Genomic DNA, 14,023 nt, shown 5'->3' with positions numbered 1-14,023 from the left:
GGATGCAGGGCTGCTCTGGAAACAATTCTTTAGCTATGTCTCATGTGTGCCTTTTGTTTTCCCAATCAGAACAAAAGCTTTCTTTAATCTCTCCTGGGTTGATGCCCACCAATGCCAACTTCATGGCTGGCTGCCAGTACAAATGAACAGAGGGGCCTGAAGAGGCATAAATATGAAGCTGAAACCAGTGATTCCCCTCTCCCTGTGGATTTGCTTGACTGACGGCTCTCCACAAAAGCAGAGACCTGGCTGAGGGCGTGGGAGTGAGTCCAGGGATAACTTGACGGCTCTCTGCCCCGGTGAGCACCTGACTGGGTGAACCGAGATGGAGAGAGAGCATTAGGTGGCCTGGTGCAGAAAACAAGCATCTGCCAGCTCCTTCACCCGCCCTGGGGGTCAGGGGTCGTGGCAAGGGGTCGTGGCCAGGGCCCTGACCTGGCGGGTGGCCTCCCCCTGTCTTTCAGGCTGTGTGCAGAACAAACGGCTTCTACTCGCTCAATGTGCAGAACTGGTTCAGCCTCCACAAGACCGTGCAGCCCCTGGTGAAGCGGGTCTGTGACACCGACCGACTGGCCTGCAGCAAGACCTGCTTAAACTCGGCCGACATTGGCTTCATCATTGACGGCTCCAGCAGCGTAGGGACGGGCAACTTCCGCACGGTTCTCCAGTTTGTGGCCAACCTCAGCAAAGAGTTTGAGATTTCCGACACGGACACGCGGATCGGGGCCGTGCAGTACACCTACGAGCAGCGGCTGGAGTTTGGGTTCGACGTGTACAGCACCAAGCCTGACGTCCTCAACGCCATCAAGAGAGTGGGGTACTGGAGTGGTGGGACCAGCACGGGGGCTGCCATCAACTACGCCCTGGAGCAGCTCTTCAAGAAGTCCAAGCCCAACAAGAGGAAATTAATGATCCTCATCACTGACGGGAGGTCCTATGACGATGTCCGAATACCGGCCATGGTCGCCCATCACAAGGGTGAGTGAGCTGGTCTTGCTGACCAGTCTGGGGCTGAGCATCCCTCTGGGGCTTGGTGGGCCACTGGGCCAAGGAAGGGACGTCTCTCTATGCACTGGTTTTGCCTATCACCTAATAAACTGTTCAAAACTGTAGGGAGAGTGTTAGGGGTGCAGTTCAACACTGCAGGGCAGCAGAGAAGGGTCAGGCAGGGGGCACCACGGTGGTTTCCACAGTGTCACGGCAAACCAAGGCCTGTGGGTGACTGCGGATGTTAACCCTCTCCTTAACGTCGCACACTGAGGCAGCGCACACCAACATGTGACACATTGAAGAGGAATTTGACTCATGGCTTTCATCTCCATTGAAGACCACAAAATTGTGTTAGAAATTTGAAGAAAATGGATGTTTTAAAAGAAAAGTGCTATTTTTGTAAGCAACTGCTAACCAGATATTGGAGGTTTGGGAGAGACCTCAAAGAAATTTTCATTCAAAATATTTAAAGAGATATTTCCGTATGAAAATTTGGAAGAGGGCAACAGAAAGTTTACGACCATTAACAGTGAGCAAAATATTTTTGTAAATATTTAGAAAATCGGTCATATTTAATGCTTTTTGACAGAATCTATGTATAATCAGTTTTGAAAGTGCCATAAAATACCAGGAAAATACAAACAACCTGGAGAAAACCCCAAGTGATAGTAATAATAGTAATGATAAGAGAAGTAAACTGAGTGTCTGCCTACATTAAACTTGGGTTCAGATGCAAGATTTTCCATATTCTTTAAAGCTGCTTTTAATCCTTCTTGAAACAAGGAAGGGTGTAAAAATAAACAAGCCTTTAGGAACCAGCAGTTCTGGCTTCTGGAAACCAAAGTAACCAGACACCAGGTTCAGATGGTCTTCCCAGTGATTTGCCCTGTGGGGAGCACTCATAATGGTGGGATGGCAGGTGGCCGCATGCCAGCCTTCACAGGGCTCCTTGGGCTCATGTCAGCAGAGGGAAGATGGTTTACGGCTCAGAAGCAACCTGCCCAAAGTTCCAAAGTGAGTGGGAGGAGGCAGGTGGGGCAGCTCTCGACAAGCCCAGGGCTCTCCTGCTTTTTCCAAATGTCTGGTCCCACTCATGTTCAGCTCCACTCACTCATTTTCCTAGATGCCCCTCCTTTGCACCTCACCCAGAGGGTAGCCTTGGCCTACTTGTCAGGAGAAGTGAAGACCGAGGGAGATGTCCTGGGCACTATCAGGGCTGTTATGTTCTGGGCAGCTTTAAAGAACAAGGACCGGGCTTCTCTGGTGGCGCAGTGGTTGAAAATCCGCCTGCCAATGCAGGGGACACGGGTTCGAGCCCTGGTCTGGGAAGATCCCACATGCCGTGAGCAACTAGGCCCGTGAGCCACAACTACTGAGCCTGCGCGTCTGGAGCCTGTGCTCCGCACCAAGAGAGGCCGTGATAGTGAGAGGCCCGCGCACTGCGATGAAGAGTGGCCCCCGCTTGCCGCAACTAGAGGAAGCCCTCGCACAGAAACGAAGACCCAACATAGCAATCAATCAATCAATAAATCTTTAAAAAAAAAAAAAAAGTACCAAAATATAAAAGGTTTTTAAAAAAAAAGAACAAGGACTAATAGATGCAAGTGACATGGAAGCAATGAGCACTGTGGGAGTATCCAAGCCGAGGCTGGGTTACCAGTAGAAATCTCTAGTACTGCTTATGCTGTCTTTACTGGGGGGCAGTCCTTCCATCTTTGAGCAGAAACGAGGGCTTAGTCAGTCTAAGCCCCATTCTGCAGCCAAGCTGTTCCTGCAGCCACCTGGTAGGGGTCTAAAGCCCAACACTGGCTTTTCCCAATGTGGACAGTGTTCAGAGAAAAGACACTGGAGAGGTAAGAGAAGGAACTGGCAACTTAACTTCAGCTCAGCAAGCCACAATAGAAGAACAGCTTAGGGAATTCCCTGACAGTCCAGTGGTTAGGACTCCGAGCTTCCCCTGCAGGGGGCACGGGTTGGATCCCTGGTCTGGGAACCAAGATCCCTCATGCCGCGTGGCACGGCCAAAAAAAAAAAAAGGCCAGCTTAGGCCAGAACCACGTGAGGTGTGGATGGCTCTCCAGTCAGCAGGACAGGGCACCCGGAAGATGCTGGAGAGCACGATGTGGGCCCTGTGAGTGGCTGGCAGGGGAGAGGAGCCTGGGCGGAAACCCTCACCCAGGCTCTGCCCTCCCGTCTCATGGCCAGCCTGGAGGGGGCATGGGAATAGGTCACGCCTGCTCACCAGGCAAGAACCACACACCAGGCAGTCTGTTTCCCCACTGAGAACAGATCCCTGCCCTCCGAACTCCTCTCCTCCCTGCTCCATGCTACAGTCCAAACCCTTTAATCCTACTCTACTCGCTCCCATTTGCATCTAGACCAGCTCAAGTCCCTCTCTTCCTAAAAAGGGAAATAGTTCTCTTTGACCCCATGTTCTAGCTCCAGTTACCACCTGCCTCCTCTTTATAGCCACCCTTCTGGAAAGAATCAGCTATATGTGCTGCCCCACATCTTCATTTCTTTTTCACTCTCAACTCACAGCAATTCACTTGGTTTCTTTGGCATCTACTCTCCTGCCGCTGCTCCCTTCAAGCTACCAATATCTCGTTTTTGTTTCTTCTGAATCCAAAGAGCGCTTTTCCCTTTCATCTTCCATGACCTCCTGCATCAGTCAACACTGCCCGCCACTTCCTTATCGGTAAGCACTTACTTTTCTGTGGTGATGGAGCAGATGCTGGGTCACAGCTCTCCAGGTCCTTGTGCAAGGAGGGTTCCTGCACCGGGAATGAGGTTGGAGCCTATGGCTTATAAAGTCACCCTCAAGCCTAAAGTAATTCAATGCCACCGTTTTTTTGCCTAGGTTTGCAGCAGTTTATTCGTAAGGCAGACAGGAGAACCAGCCTCAAATCCACCTCCCCAAGGGCAAGGAGCTCGGGGTATTTATAGGATAACAAGTAAAGGAGCAGGGCGCTCTGAGGCGTGGGGAGTGTGATTAGAAAAAGGTGTGGAACTGTTGCTCTGCGCAGGCGTAACCAAGCTACAGGCCTCTGCACTTGTTCTAAAGGTCACCAAACGGGCACTCGCGCATGCCCCGTTGGAGGGTCAGTGGTCCTATCCTGTCTTAACCAGCTCAGCTGAGCTAGACGCAGCTGACGCTAAGGTCAGCTCACAGCTGACTCCAAGTTTCTGGAGTACAACTTGAACAAACATCTTACTGTTTAGGCTATGTGCCACTTGGAGGACAGGCAAGTCTTAAAACGACCTTGATTAGTGAAGACAGGTGAAATGGATTTGACTACCCATAGTTTCATTTTCATTTAAAAGATCTCGAACCGACTTTCGATGCATATAAGACTCTCTGAATTTTATGCGCCTCTACACACAGAGCAAGTGTGTGCCATGTGGTGCAATCTGCACGGCACCAAAGTTTCACTTGTCCAAATGTCATCCCCATGCTGCTCCTGGACATGAAATTCTTATCATGCATTTACTCCATTTTCCTGTTTTTTCTCTCGAAAAGATTGTAAACTCCTATGAGATAGCAACTATACCAACTTTATTGCTGCTGGCATACAGCAGATGTTCATGCTTTGGGCACATTTCTGATTTTGGACTCGGTTGCCTTCAAGCACAATGGCCAACAGAGCAGCAGGAAGGAAAGGGTTCATTTCAGGACTTTCCCTTGGGGACGTTTGTTTCATCTACGCTTTGTCCCCACAGGAGTGATCACCTACGCCATAGGCGTGGCATGGGCCGCACAGGACGAGCTGGAAGTCATCGCCACTCACCCTGCCAGGGACCACGCCTTCTTTGTGGACGAGTTCGACAACCTCTACAAAGCGGTTCCCAAGGTCATCCAGAACATTTGTACAGAGTTCAACTCACAGCCTCGGAACTAAATTCAGAGCAGGCAAAGGACCAGCAGATGCCGCTTTCCCGACTGGCTCTGGGACAATCCCCAACGCTTTATGGGACACACGTGGGGCAGCAAGGCACTTAGGGCTCGGAAACTGCATGTTATTTTTCTTTGCCAGTGTGGTTTTTCATACTTCGAAACACAGAGTTAGAAAGGTGATCATAAATTTGTAGAATGAGCCAAAATGATACATTGTTTTGGGAATGCTGGGGATTTTACATTTTGAGAATTGTTTTCAAAATAAAAATTGAGAATAGAACACAGCACTTACGAAGGCTTAACTAGAGCTTTTGTGAGATTTGTAACATTTTTATTCCCCATTAGAATTCTGTAACTCTCCACAAGTTTCATTTTTGTCATGACAATATAGGAGTTGCTTAATTAAATGTTTGAAAGGATTTCATGCAGTCACTCTGACCGTGTCATGGGTAGTGTTCACAGGCTTCGTGGCAGGGCCACCTCTCTGCTCTACTCATACCCCAGAGCACCTGCCGTGCACTCTCTCCTGGCCCAAGGTGACAGCACACCCACGGGGGTGCAGAGACAAGGTGACAGCAGCACGGCTGCTCCCGATTTACCTCCCTGGTCTCTATTATCAGAATCACTGTGTTGCCGCAGTATATGGAGCAGTTGGGGAATGGCCCTGGAGGACCACACTGACCTGGCTTTAAAAGTGGTGCATCAGGCTGGTGCAGCCGCTCTCAGCCCGAGCTGCACATTAGAATCACTTGAGAGTAAAATGCTTGTTCCCAGGCCCCACCCTAATCCAGTGAAAGCTGAGTCTCTGGGGAGGGAGCCTGAGCATTGGCAGGTGGTACTGATGATCTGCTTGCTGCCAGGATTGAGAACTACTGAGCTGCCTCGGAGGGGTCAGTGTTAGAGCTGTTTCCTGGGAGAGCCCCTGTTTATGCCTGTTGTTCTGAGTCCCATTTAGTTTAGCATTTGTCTTGCATATTTCATTTGTTAACTAGATACTGTTATTACTAGTTGCATTAAAATAAGCTGGCATGGGTTTGGTTGAACTCCACTTTTTTACTTCTGGCTTCTACCGAGGACTCATTTATTAGGATGTGAAATTACATACACCATAGGGAAACATTCAGAAGAATCCTAAATAGAGATGACTAACTTGACAAGTTATATCCTGTAAAAATGTGTGCTTGAGAATGCTACCCTGAATGGAGGCCAAAAGACAGTTCCTGTGTCAATACTTGGGACAAAATATTTACATAAGAAATTCTGAATTGAAAATAGCATCCATTTAGCAGAATTTGCATAGAACTTACCAATTCTCAATACCTGAGGAGTTATTGTCAGTTAAAAATGTTGTGGTCTACAGAGAAAGGTGTCAGCAATTTCAAATTTATTAACCATAGATTTTATTTCGAAAGCAATTGCAAACAGATTTGTTCAAAACCTTCAAAATACGAAAACGAGCTTCAAAAAGGAAATTCTTCATAAAGATACCAGTGACACATTATTAGTGACAGATTTAGCTAGGAAACTAATTAAAGAACATAAGTACTAGGAACAATTATTCTGCCTATGATTTTGAATGTGCAGATAATTGATATAAAGTTTTTTTTCAATGTACACGAGTTAATTTTTTGAAGAAAAATTTTATTTTGGAAAATAGTTTTGGAATATAATTATTTTACAGGGGCCTTAATATAAAAACCAATTTGTCATCAATAAGTAAATATTTCCAAAAATAACATAATTTTAATTATTTTGGTGTTCTCTTTCATTCATTGTCCCAGTTTGGAAAATAAATTATATGGTCACCCTAGTTATAGGTATCATAATTTTGAAGATAAATGAAACCTCTTCAAACGTGCCCATTGTCGACATGTTGTCAACACGTATTTGAGTACATGCTGTGTGGACCATCAGAGGTGAAGTGCTCCGAGCTTGAGGTCCTCAGAGGCTACGGTGTCGTCAGAATTGTCCATGTGGATGTTCAAGTCGCCAGAGATGGTGACAGGAGTCAGGATGGAGAGAGAAGCAGTGAGCCAGGCTCACGGATGCCCAGCGGAGGACAGAGGTGACTAGGAGGTTGGGAGAGGACGGCAGTGACAGGACTGGAGGGCCGAGGCCAGATTCAAGGGAGCTAGGAGCAGACCCATCCCGACTCCAGTCCTGAAACATGTGGGGTGAGAGCGCACAAGGAGCCTCCACGCGGGGGGCTGAGGAAGACAACCAGGCTTCAGGTAAGAGTGGGCAAGAAGGGCTTGGGCCTCTGGGGCCTCAAGAGGGAAGTCTGCAGTGCAGGTGGGGCTGGGTGAGGTCCATGGAGCAGGGTGGAGACAAGGGTCCTGGTGGTGACAGGTGCCATGGGAGACTTGCATATAAATGCCAACTTGCTCAACCTAAACTGTGCCCAGCACTGCTGCGCCAACGCTGAAATCTTAACACCAGAAACAGAACTTTGGAGACAATCTACATCAAACTCTTCAATGGCAAAAAAAAAAGGAAACCCAGGCCTTAAGAAGTTTGTGCTGATGCGAAGGGATAAAACTAGAATTCAGATCTCCTGTCTTCCAATGTCCTGACTCATCTGACCGCCTTCTGGGCATCCCACAAACACACACCTGCTTCTGCACACTTGGGGGCTCTGGTCCAGCCTTTGTGGAGCTCTCTGGGTCCTGCAGACTCGGAGCCAATCTCCTAAGGCAACTCCATCTTTCATTCCGTGGTCTCAGCAGGAAACCTCTTCCGTGCCCTTTCTCCTCCAAGTCAACCAAAACAAGCGGACGAGGAGCATCGGACCAGCTTCTCTGGATGCAAGTGATGTCTAAACTCCGCTCATCTTAATTGGCCCATCTCTTGAGAGTTAAGGCTCTTTGAAAGAGGTTTCTTGGCTATAAGTTTTGCAACAAGGCTCTACTAAAAATTTTCAGCCAAACTGACCATGTTCAGATATTTCTTGTTTCTCTGGGCTCTTTAAACCCTTTGAACAGGACAGAACCTCCCTGAAGCAAGTTTTCCAGCGGCAGTCTCAGGGGGACCAACATGGGTTTATAAAGAAGACAATGCTTCTGTGACCAAGGATTTTCCAGCCTGAAAGAGGAATTTCCAAAATATAATGTTATCTTCTAGTCACCATCCTAAGAGAAGTGCTCCCCTTGGGTTACCAATATATAAACGTAGTAAGTAGGAAATATGCTTGAATGCATGAATTCAATTACTTTGGAAAGAGATATTTATTCAACTAATGGCTTTGAGGGATTCACAGTCCAGTGAGAAACCATGCACAAATGAACAATTAAAACCATATAATTAATATCATGGGGTTATGCACAGAGTGCATGACTGGCGATTGCAAACAACCTCATGAGAGAAATAATCACGAAGTGCCTAACAATCAGTGAGTGTTTGCTGCGTGCTGGGCACTGTTCTAAGGGCTTCGCATGTATTAACTCACTTAACCCTATGACTTATTGCAAGAAGTACTGTTATTATTCTCATTTTACAGATCATGCACCAGAGGCATGAAGATGTCGAGTAACTTGCCCAAGGTCATAGGACTAGGAGAGGCAGATCTGGGAATTAAACCCAGGCAACCTGACTCCAGGGTCTATATACTTAACGACTTTGCTTCTTATGATGGTGGCACACGAAATAACCAAAGTGGCTGCATAGGGGGTTCTCTAGTAAGCTTGGCAATTTAAAATGTATGTATAATTCTGCTAAGTGTATCTCAGGGCCTATTAAATGTACGAAGTGGGAGTCTGTTAAACATCCAATGCAAACTTTACTTCCCCCCATCACTCCTCCTGCTTCTTTGGACAGCCACCTGCCCTCACTTAAGCTGGGTGATTTTAATCTACAGTCCATAGTCCTTGTAGCTCTCTGAACACATTGGGCTCCCCACCCTCTTGTTAAACTCCTAATCATCCCTCAAGTCTCAGTCCAAATGCCACCTCCTCTTTGGAGCCTTCCCTGACTTGCTCAGATAGACTTAGGCTCTCTGGATGCACAATCCTGACCCACCTATTTTCCAGTGATGTCCGTAGCCCCTTCCCATTAGGGGACACAACACACACACATCACCAAGGACATGGAATGCAGGGAATGAGAACTCTGAATCTAAGTAACCTGACAGTTCCAACCCCTAATACAATGGCACTGGTAGAATGGGAGGCAGAGATATTTCAGGAAGAGAGAAACAGGATATGACGGCAAGAAAGAGAGAGGACCTAATTCCACGCGGACTGCACCACTCTTTCGAACCCTTCTGAGGTTCATTACTGTCTGTTACAATCACTGCTTTTCTAGGGCCAGAACCCTCTTCAGGTACCTACCCATAGGGAAACTCTGTTCCTCGCCTTACGCTCTCATTTTTCCTGCAGAAATGAAAATCCCACTTCTGTTTACCTTCCTGAGCTTCATTCAACAAACATGTTTTAACTTCCTATTATGTGCCAGGCATTGTGACAGGTGCTGGGGTACAAAGATAAATAAGACCTGGTCCCTGCCCAAGATGCTTAGGGAGGCAAGGAGGCTTGTGACAGTGTGACACACAGTGACAGCATGCAACTTGAGGCTGAGGCAGGGGCCAGGCCGTGGAAGGCTGTGTCATTTAAAGTTCTCTCAGTTGCAAGTAACAGAAACTCTCCTCACAGTAACTCAGGCAAAGGGGGAATTTTTGGAAGGAACCTGGGGAAACTCATGAACTCCAAGGTCAGGGAGGTGGCAGAGTCTCAGAAAGGAGAGGAAGGACCAGAGCAGGACAGGAGGACCAGGTAACTCTCTCACTCTCCTCTCCTCCAGGATGAGCTTCATCTGGAAATTGTTGCACCACCCTGCAGAGAGGGAACAGAGGGGAACTTCCCACCTATTAAGGATTGACCTCTCCATGCAGCCTCCTTCAGGAGGGCTATCCAGCAAACCAAGCTGATGTGGCTGATTGGGGATGAGCACTCACATCATTCTATCTGATCACCTTGCACTTAAAAACCTTGTGAGGTTCCTTGAAGCATCAAATTGTCTTGAATGCTGACAAATGGATGTCCACAAGTTCCCGAATTTGGAGAACCAAATGCAGGCTGAATAATAGAGTCTTCTGGCATGGCAGTCTCCCTGTTTTGCTTAGAAGCTTTATCCAAGAAAACCAATAACTGTCAAAGACTCCTTTTCACTTCTCTTGGCCTCAATGGCTATAAGATATTACTTGTTTATAGGCCATTAGCCATTGAAAACTGTTCAGACCATCAGAGAGGAAGAAGTGCTGCCTCTGGGATCCACCTCTGCTTTTAGTATGAAGACCTAATTGAGGAGAAAAGTACTGTTTAAATAACCATCTACATGGAAAACAAATAAGGTTGAAAGATCACAATTTCAACGCAGGCTTTGCTTTCTTCTTTTCTTTCTTTCTTGTTTTTTCTTTTTGTTTTTGTTTTTTAAATGTCCTATAATTGAAAACTACTGAGCTTAACTTCATCCCTGCCATCCCTCTTACACAAACTGGGCCCACAGGCAATAAGCTGCCCAAGTAAGCAAACACTATACTCGGCTTGGCAGCTGAGACTTTCTTATAAAAAATACAATTTCAGCTGAATAGCTCCTTTCTGAGACTCCTCTAGTTTCACACTTGGTTGAGGTGAGCAGGGTGTATTCAGATTAATGGCAAACTGGAATCTGAGTTCTCAACAAAGAGCCTTTACATGACTGCCCAGGACACAGAAACTGTGAGGCTCTGGAAGCCAGAGAAACTGTGCAAACACCAAAACAAGACCCCAAATCAATTGAATTGTTGTTGGTCTGACATCCCCAAGGCATCTGTAAACCTGTACCCTGATATTATGATATCGATTTTTTTTTCAATTATCCTAATACTCTACAAGTTCTCCTTGAAATTAGAGTAAAAGAGAGTTTCTTTCCAATCTCAGCAGGGGGATTGTGTGGCATTTTAAAGCCAAAGAGGGAACAGGGACAAGTCGAAGGTTACAAACTGCTGTGGTTATGACTAAGACACGCACCAAGCAAAATAAACGAGCAGGCGAAGTTTTCTAAATGGCAAAGTGGTGGTGTAATTTAGTTTCCTCCTAAGAGAATACCCTCATTGAACTGGGGGACAACGGCAGTGTGGAAACTCCAGGGGATCTTTCCAGCTCCTCTGACCTAAATGCAAGGCCTGGAACACCCACATGCTTCTACCTACAAAGAGGAGGCATTCTCTTGAAGTGGAAAACCAACCCTTTCATCCCAGAGTCACTCTAATCCTGGCCAGTTAGCAAAGATCTCTGAAGACAAATACCAGTCGAACCGGTAGCCTCAGTGGGGAGTCACCCACATGCGTGGCAGCCAAGAGGGTCCTGGCAAGGCTTGTTCACGAGCGGATCTGGGGCATCCCTCACGGACCCCCGCAAAACACTTGGTCCTGCAGTATGTCAGTGAGGACCAGCCAACACCACTGAGTAATTGTTGTTCACATGACTTCGTTTGCACCCAGGCTGGGCGTGCCTAGGGATATTCTGGTGACGAGGGTAAAATCAATCTGAGACATCAGTTATGCAGTCCCAATGTTCCATGAATGGTGCTAGCATATCACTGAAAACACACAAAACTCTATTTTCTACTCTGCAGCATCAAATCCAAGATCTTGGGAGGCTGGACTGTTACCTGAAGTTCTAAGTTGCCTCTTGCCTTCCGTGTCCCTTTTCCTGTTTTCCTGATCATGACGTAGGAGTTACTCACCAGCTCAGGCGGTATTAGTCCATCTGCGGACAGGCCCTTAAACACAGAATAAGTGGCAGATACTATATATCCATCTGGAGAAGGGCGAGAAGGAAGGAGGGAGGAGGAGAAGGAAGGAGTCCCAGTGTGGAGCCTCCCTCAACCTTTTTATTTTAAAGAGAAGGTATTTGGTAAATGAACTGTTTTGACTTTCAAGGGACTCTGGACATTTACAAAAACTAAGCATTTTAGAAACAAGTGGCTCTAAGAAATTTCCTCTGACCAAACTCAAATTATATCTGGAGATAATTTCCTTGGGTGAAAGGAAGTTCAGGACTGTCAGGCATACCCTCCAACTGCAGACTCGACGGTAAAAACCTTTTTCATATCCACTCCCTTCCGTGGAACGTGATGGGGTGGCCGCCTTAGGAAAATGGCTCTGCCGTGGCACCCTGGCAACCTTGCACACCTCCACACAGGTCGCGTGCGCCAGGCTCGGCTGCAGGCTGCCCCTCGTCTTGTTGCAGTGGCCTGAGATCATCATCCCAGGAACGTGGCAAGGTGGGCAGTTCGTGAGGAGCTATCACAGCCACTTTGTCGGCCTCTCCATCTCGTAGGAGGCGTTCACAGAACATTCCTTTCAGCCGGGGACCTTCTACCTGGCCGCTCCTTAGGGTACAGCTGCAGCCTATAAAGTGAATTCACTGCCTTCTAGAATTGGTGCCCTGTCCCCACTCATGTTGCCTGTCATCTGGCCCCTTTCGCTTTTGTGTTGTCCTCGGCACAAGGGGGCTGACTGTGGAGTAAACTGACCTCATCCACTTGGGTCCTTGTGTCTGACCTGCCAAACCTACTGCAGCGTGGCACCCACCTGGCCATGGCAGTGACCCCTGTTGCACACGGACTACCTGGCCACTTGACAGCAGCTGTTTTTTTCCAGATGCCCTAGGAAGCCCTCCCTACCACAACACTGTCCCCCAAAAGGTTTCTGGGTGCCCCTGATCCCGCACATCCACAACAATGCCGAGTCCTACCCCAGTTACCTACCCTGGCTACAAATGATCTGCCAGTGATTGGGAAACTTTTTCTTACTAAGGAGCAAAGTGCAAACAAAGAGTTCCCTCTTCAGATCTATGAATGTTTGCAACTACACTGCCTTCACCACACCTGGAGTGGTGCCCTGGCAGCCTTTGGGCTGGGATGGTGCTTAGGTGTTGCCTGGGTAGATCAGGTAGGAGACACTGCCTGAAGAACCATATGCAGAAAGATTCTGAGGCCAAGGTCCTTAAAGAAAGCTATACTAACATCGATTCTCAATGTGTGTCATGGGAGAGGGATGGGGCAGTGTCGGCTCCCAGTTGGTGTTCACCCTTCTCCATGGTTTAAGGAGCAAGGCTGCATCTCAACAAAGCATACTTGGGGAACTAAAAGGGAGCTTTCTTAGCTTTTCCTCCTGAATAGGGCTTTGCCTATAAATTCTCTTAAATAAATCTATTTTCTGGAAAAAACTGGGAATGGAGAAAATTAGTTTTACTTTACTTTGACTCCTTTTCTAAGGAGGTTTCTAAATAAATCACCTGGAAACATTCAGATTATGCAGCTTCCTAAAAACAAGAGGTCTTTGTAATGTGTTGCTTTTGGTTACCAGGTCCAGAATTCTCCACAGTGAAGTTTCTCCCTGCGGGCCAGGAGCTGTTAGCAGCTGCCTAAGGTTTGCAGGGGGTGGGGATGAGGAGGAAGGGAGGGGAGAAACTGGCCTTCCCGAGGGGCTTTCACGAGCCTGGCGCTATCTTTGAGGGATTTAATTGGGATAATAGATGTGAAGGCACCATTTTTACAAGGAAAAATAGAGACTCAGAGATTTTACTTGTCCCAGAGTCACACATCTGATAAGTGACAGGTTAAATCCAAGTTTTTCTTGGAAAAAAAAAAAAAGATTTAAGTAAATACAGTATGATTTTAGTAAATGCAATAAAACTATGCAGCAGTAATTTTGGGAAAACAACAAGCATTTAAGGTTTGCTCCTCATAGAAGAAAACAGAAAGCCAATAAGCTAAAAAAAAGCCATGGAACAAAGTAAAGTGAAGCTATGGGTTAAAAAAGCAAGCAAAGTGCAAAAGAGAATATAGTGTGTTACCTTTCATATAAGGAAAGAAGGGTAGGAAAAAAAAAAAAAAGAAAACTCTTTGGAGGGGATGTCCCTGGTGGTCTTAAGACTCCAAGCTCCCAATGCCGGGGGCCCAGGTTCAGTCCCTGGTCAGGGAATTAAGTCCCACATGCACGCCACAACTAATAAAAATATACCCCACACCGCAGCGAAGATCCCGTGTGCTGCAACTAAGACCCAGTGCAGCCAAATAAATAAATACTAAAAAAAAAAACAACAAAAAACTCTATGGAGCAGAGTCCATGACTTACTCGTCTTTGTATGTCCAGTG

General features: G+C 47.0%; 1 protein-coding gene across 1 annotated transcript in view; it reads left to right on the top strand.

Annotated features, from left to right (window-relative positions):
• VIT (vitrin) overlaps positions 1–5,243 on the top strand; it is a 127,319-nt gene extending 122,076 nt beyond the window's left edge. Inside the window, exons 13-14 of the mRNA XM_059942913.1 lie at positions 465–978; positions 4,711–5,243. Of these exons, the coding sequence (XP_059798896.1) occupies positions 465–978; positions 4,711–4,889 (693 nt within the window). The 3' untranslated portion in view covers positions 4,890–5,243. The remainder of the gene's footprint in view (positions 1–464; positions 979–4,710) is intronic.
• The last annotated feature ends 8,780 nt before the right edge of the window (positions 5,244–14,023 follow it).

Source organism: Balaenoptera ricei, chromosome 13 (genome assembly GCF_028023285.1).
Source record: "Balaenoptera ricei isolate mBalRic1 chromosome 13, mBalRic1.hap2, whole genome shotgun sequence".
NCBI lineage: Eukaryota > Metazoa > Chordata > Mammalia > Artiodactyla > Balaenopteridae > Balaenoptera > Balaenoptera ricei.
The sequence above is the reverse complement of the archived record's forward strand: the minus strand, read 5'-3'. Positions and strand labels throughout refer to the sequence as shown.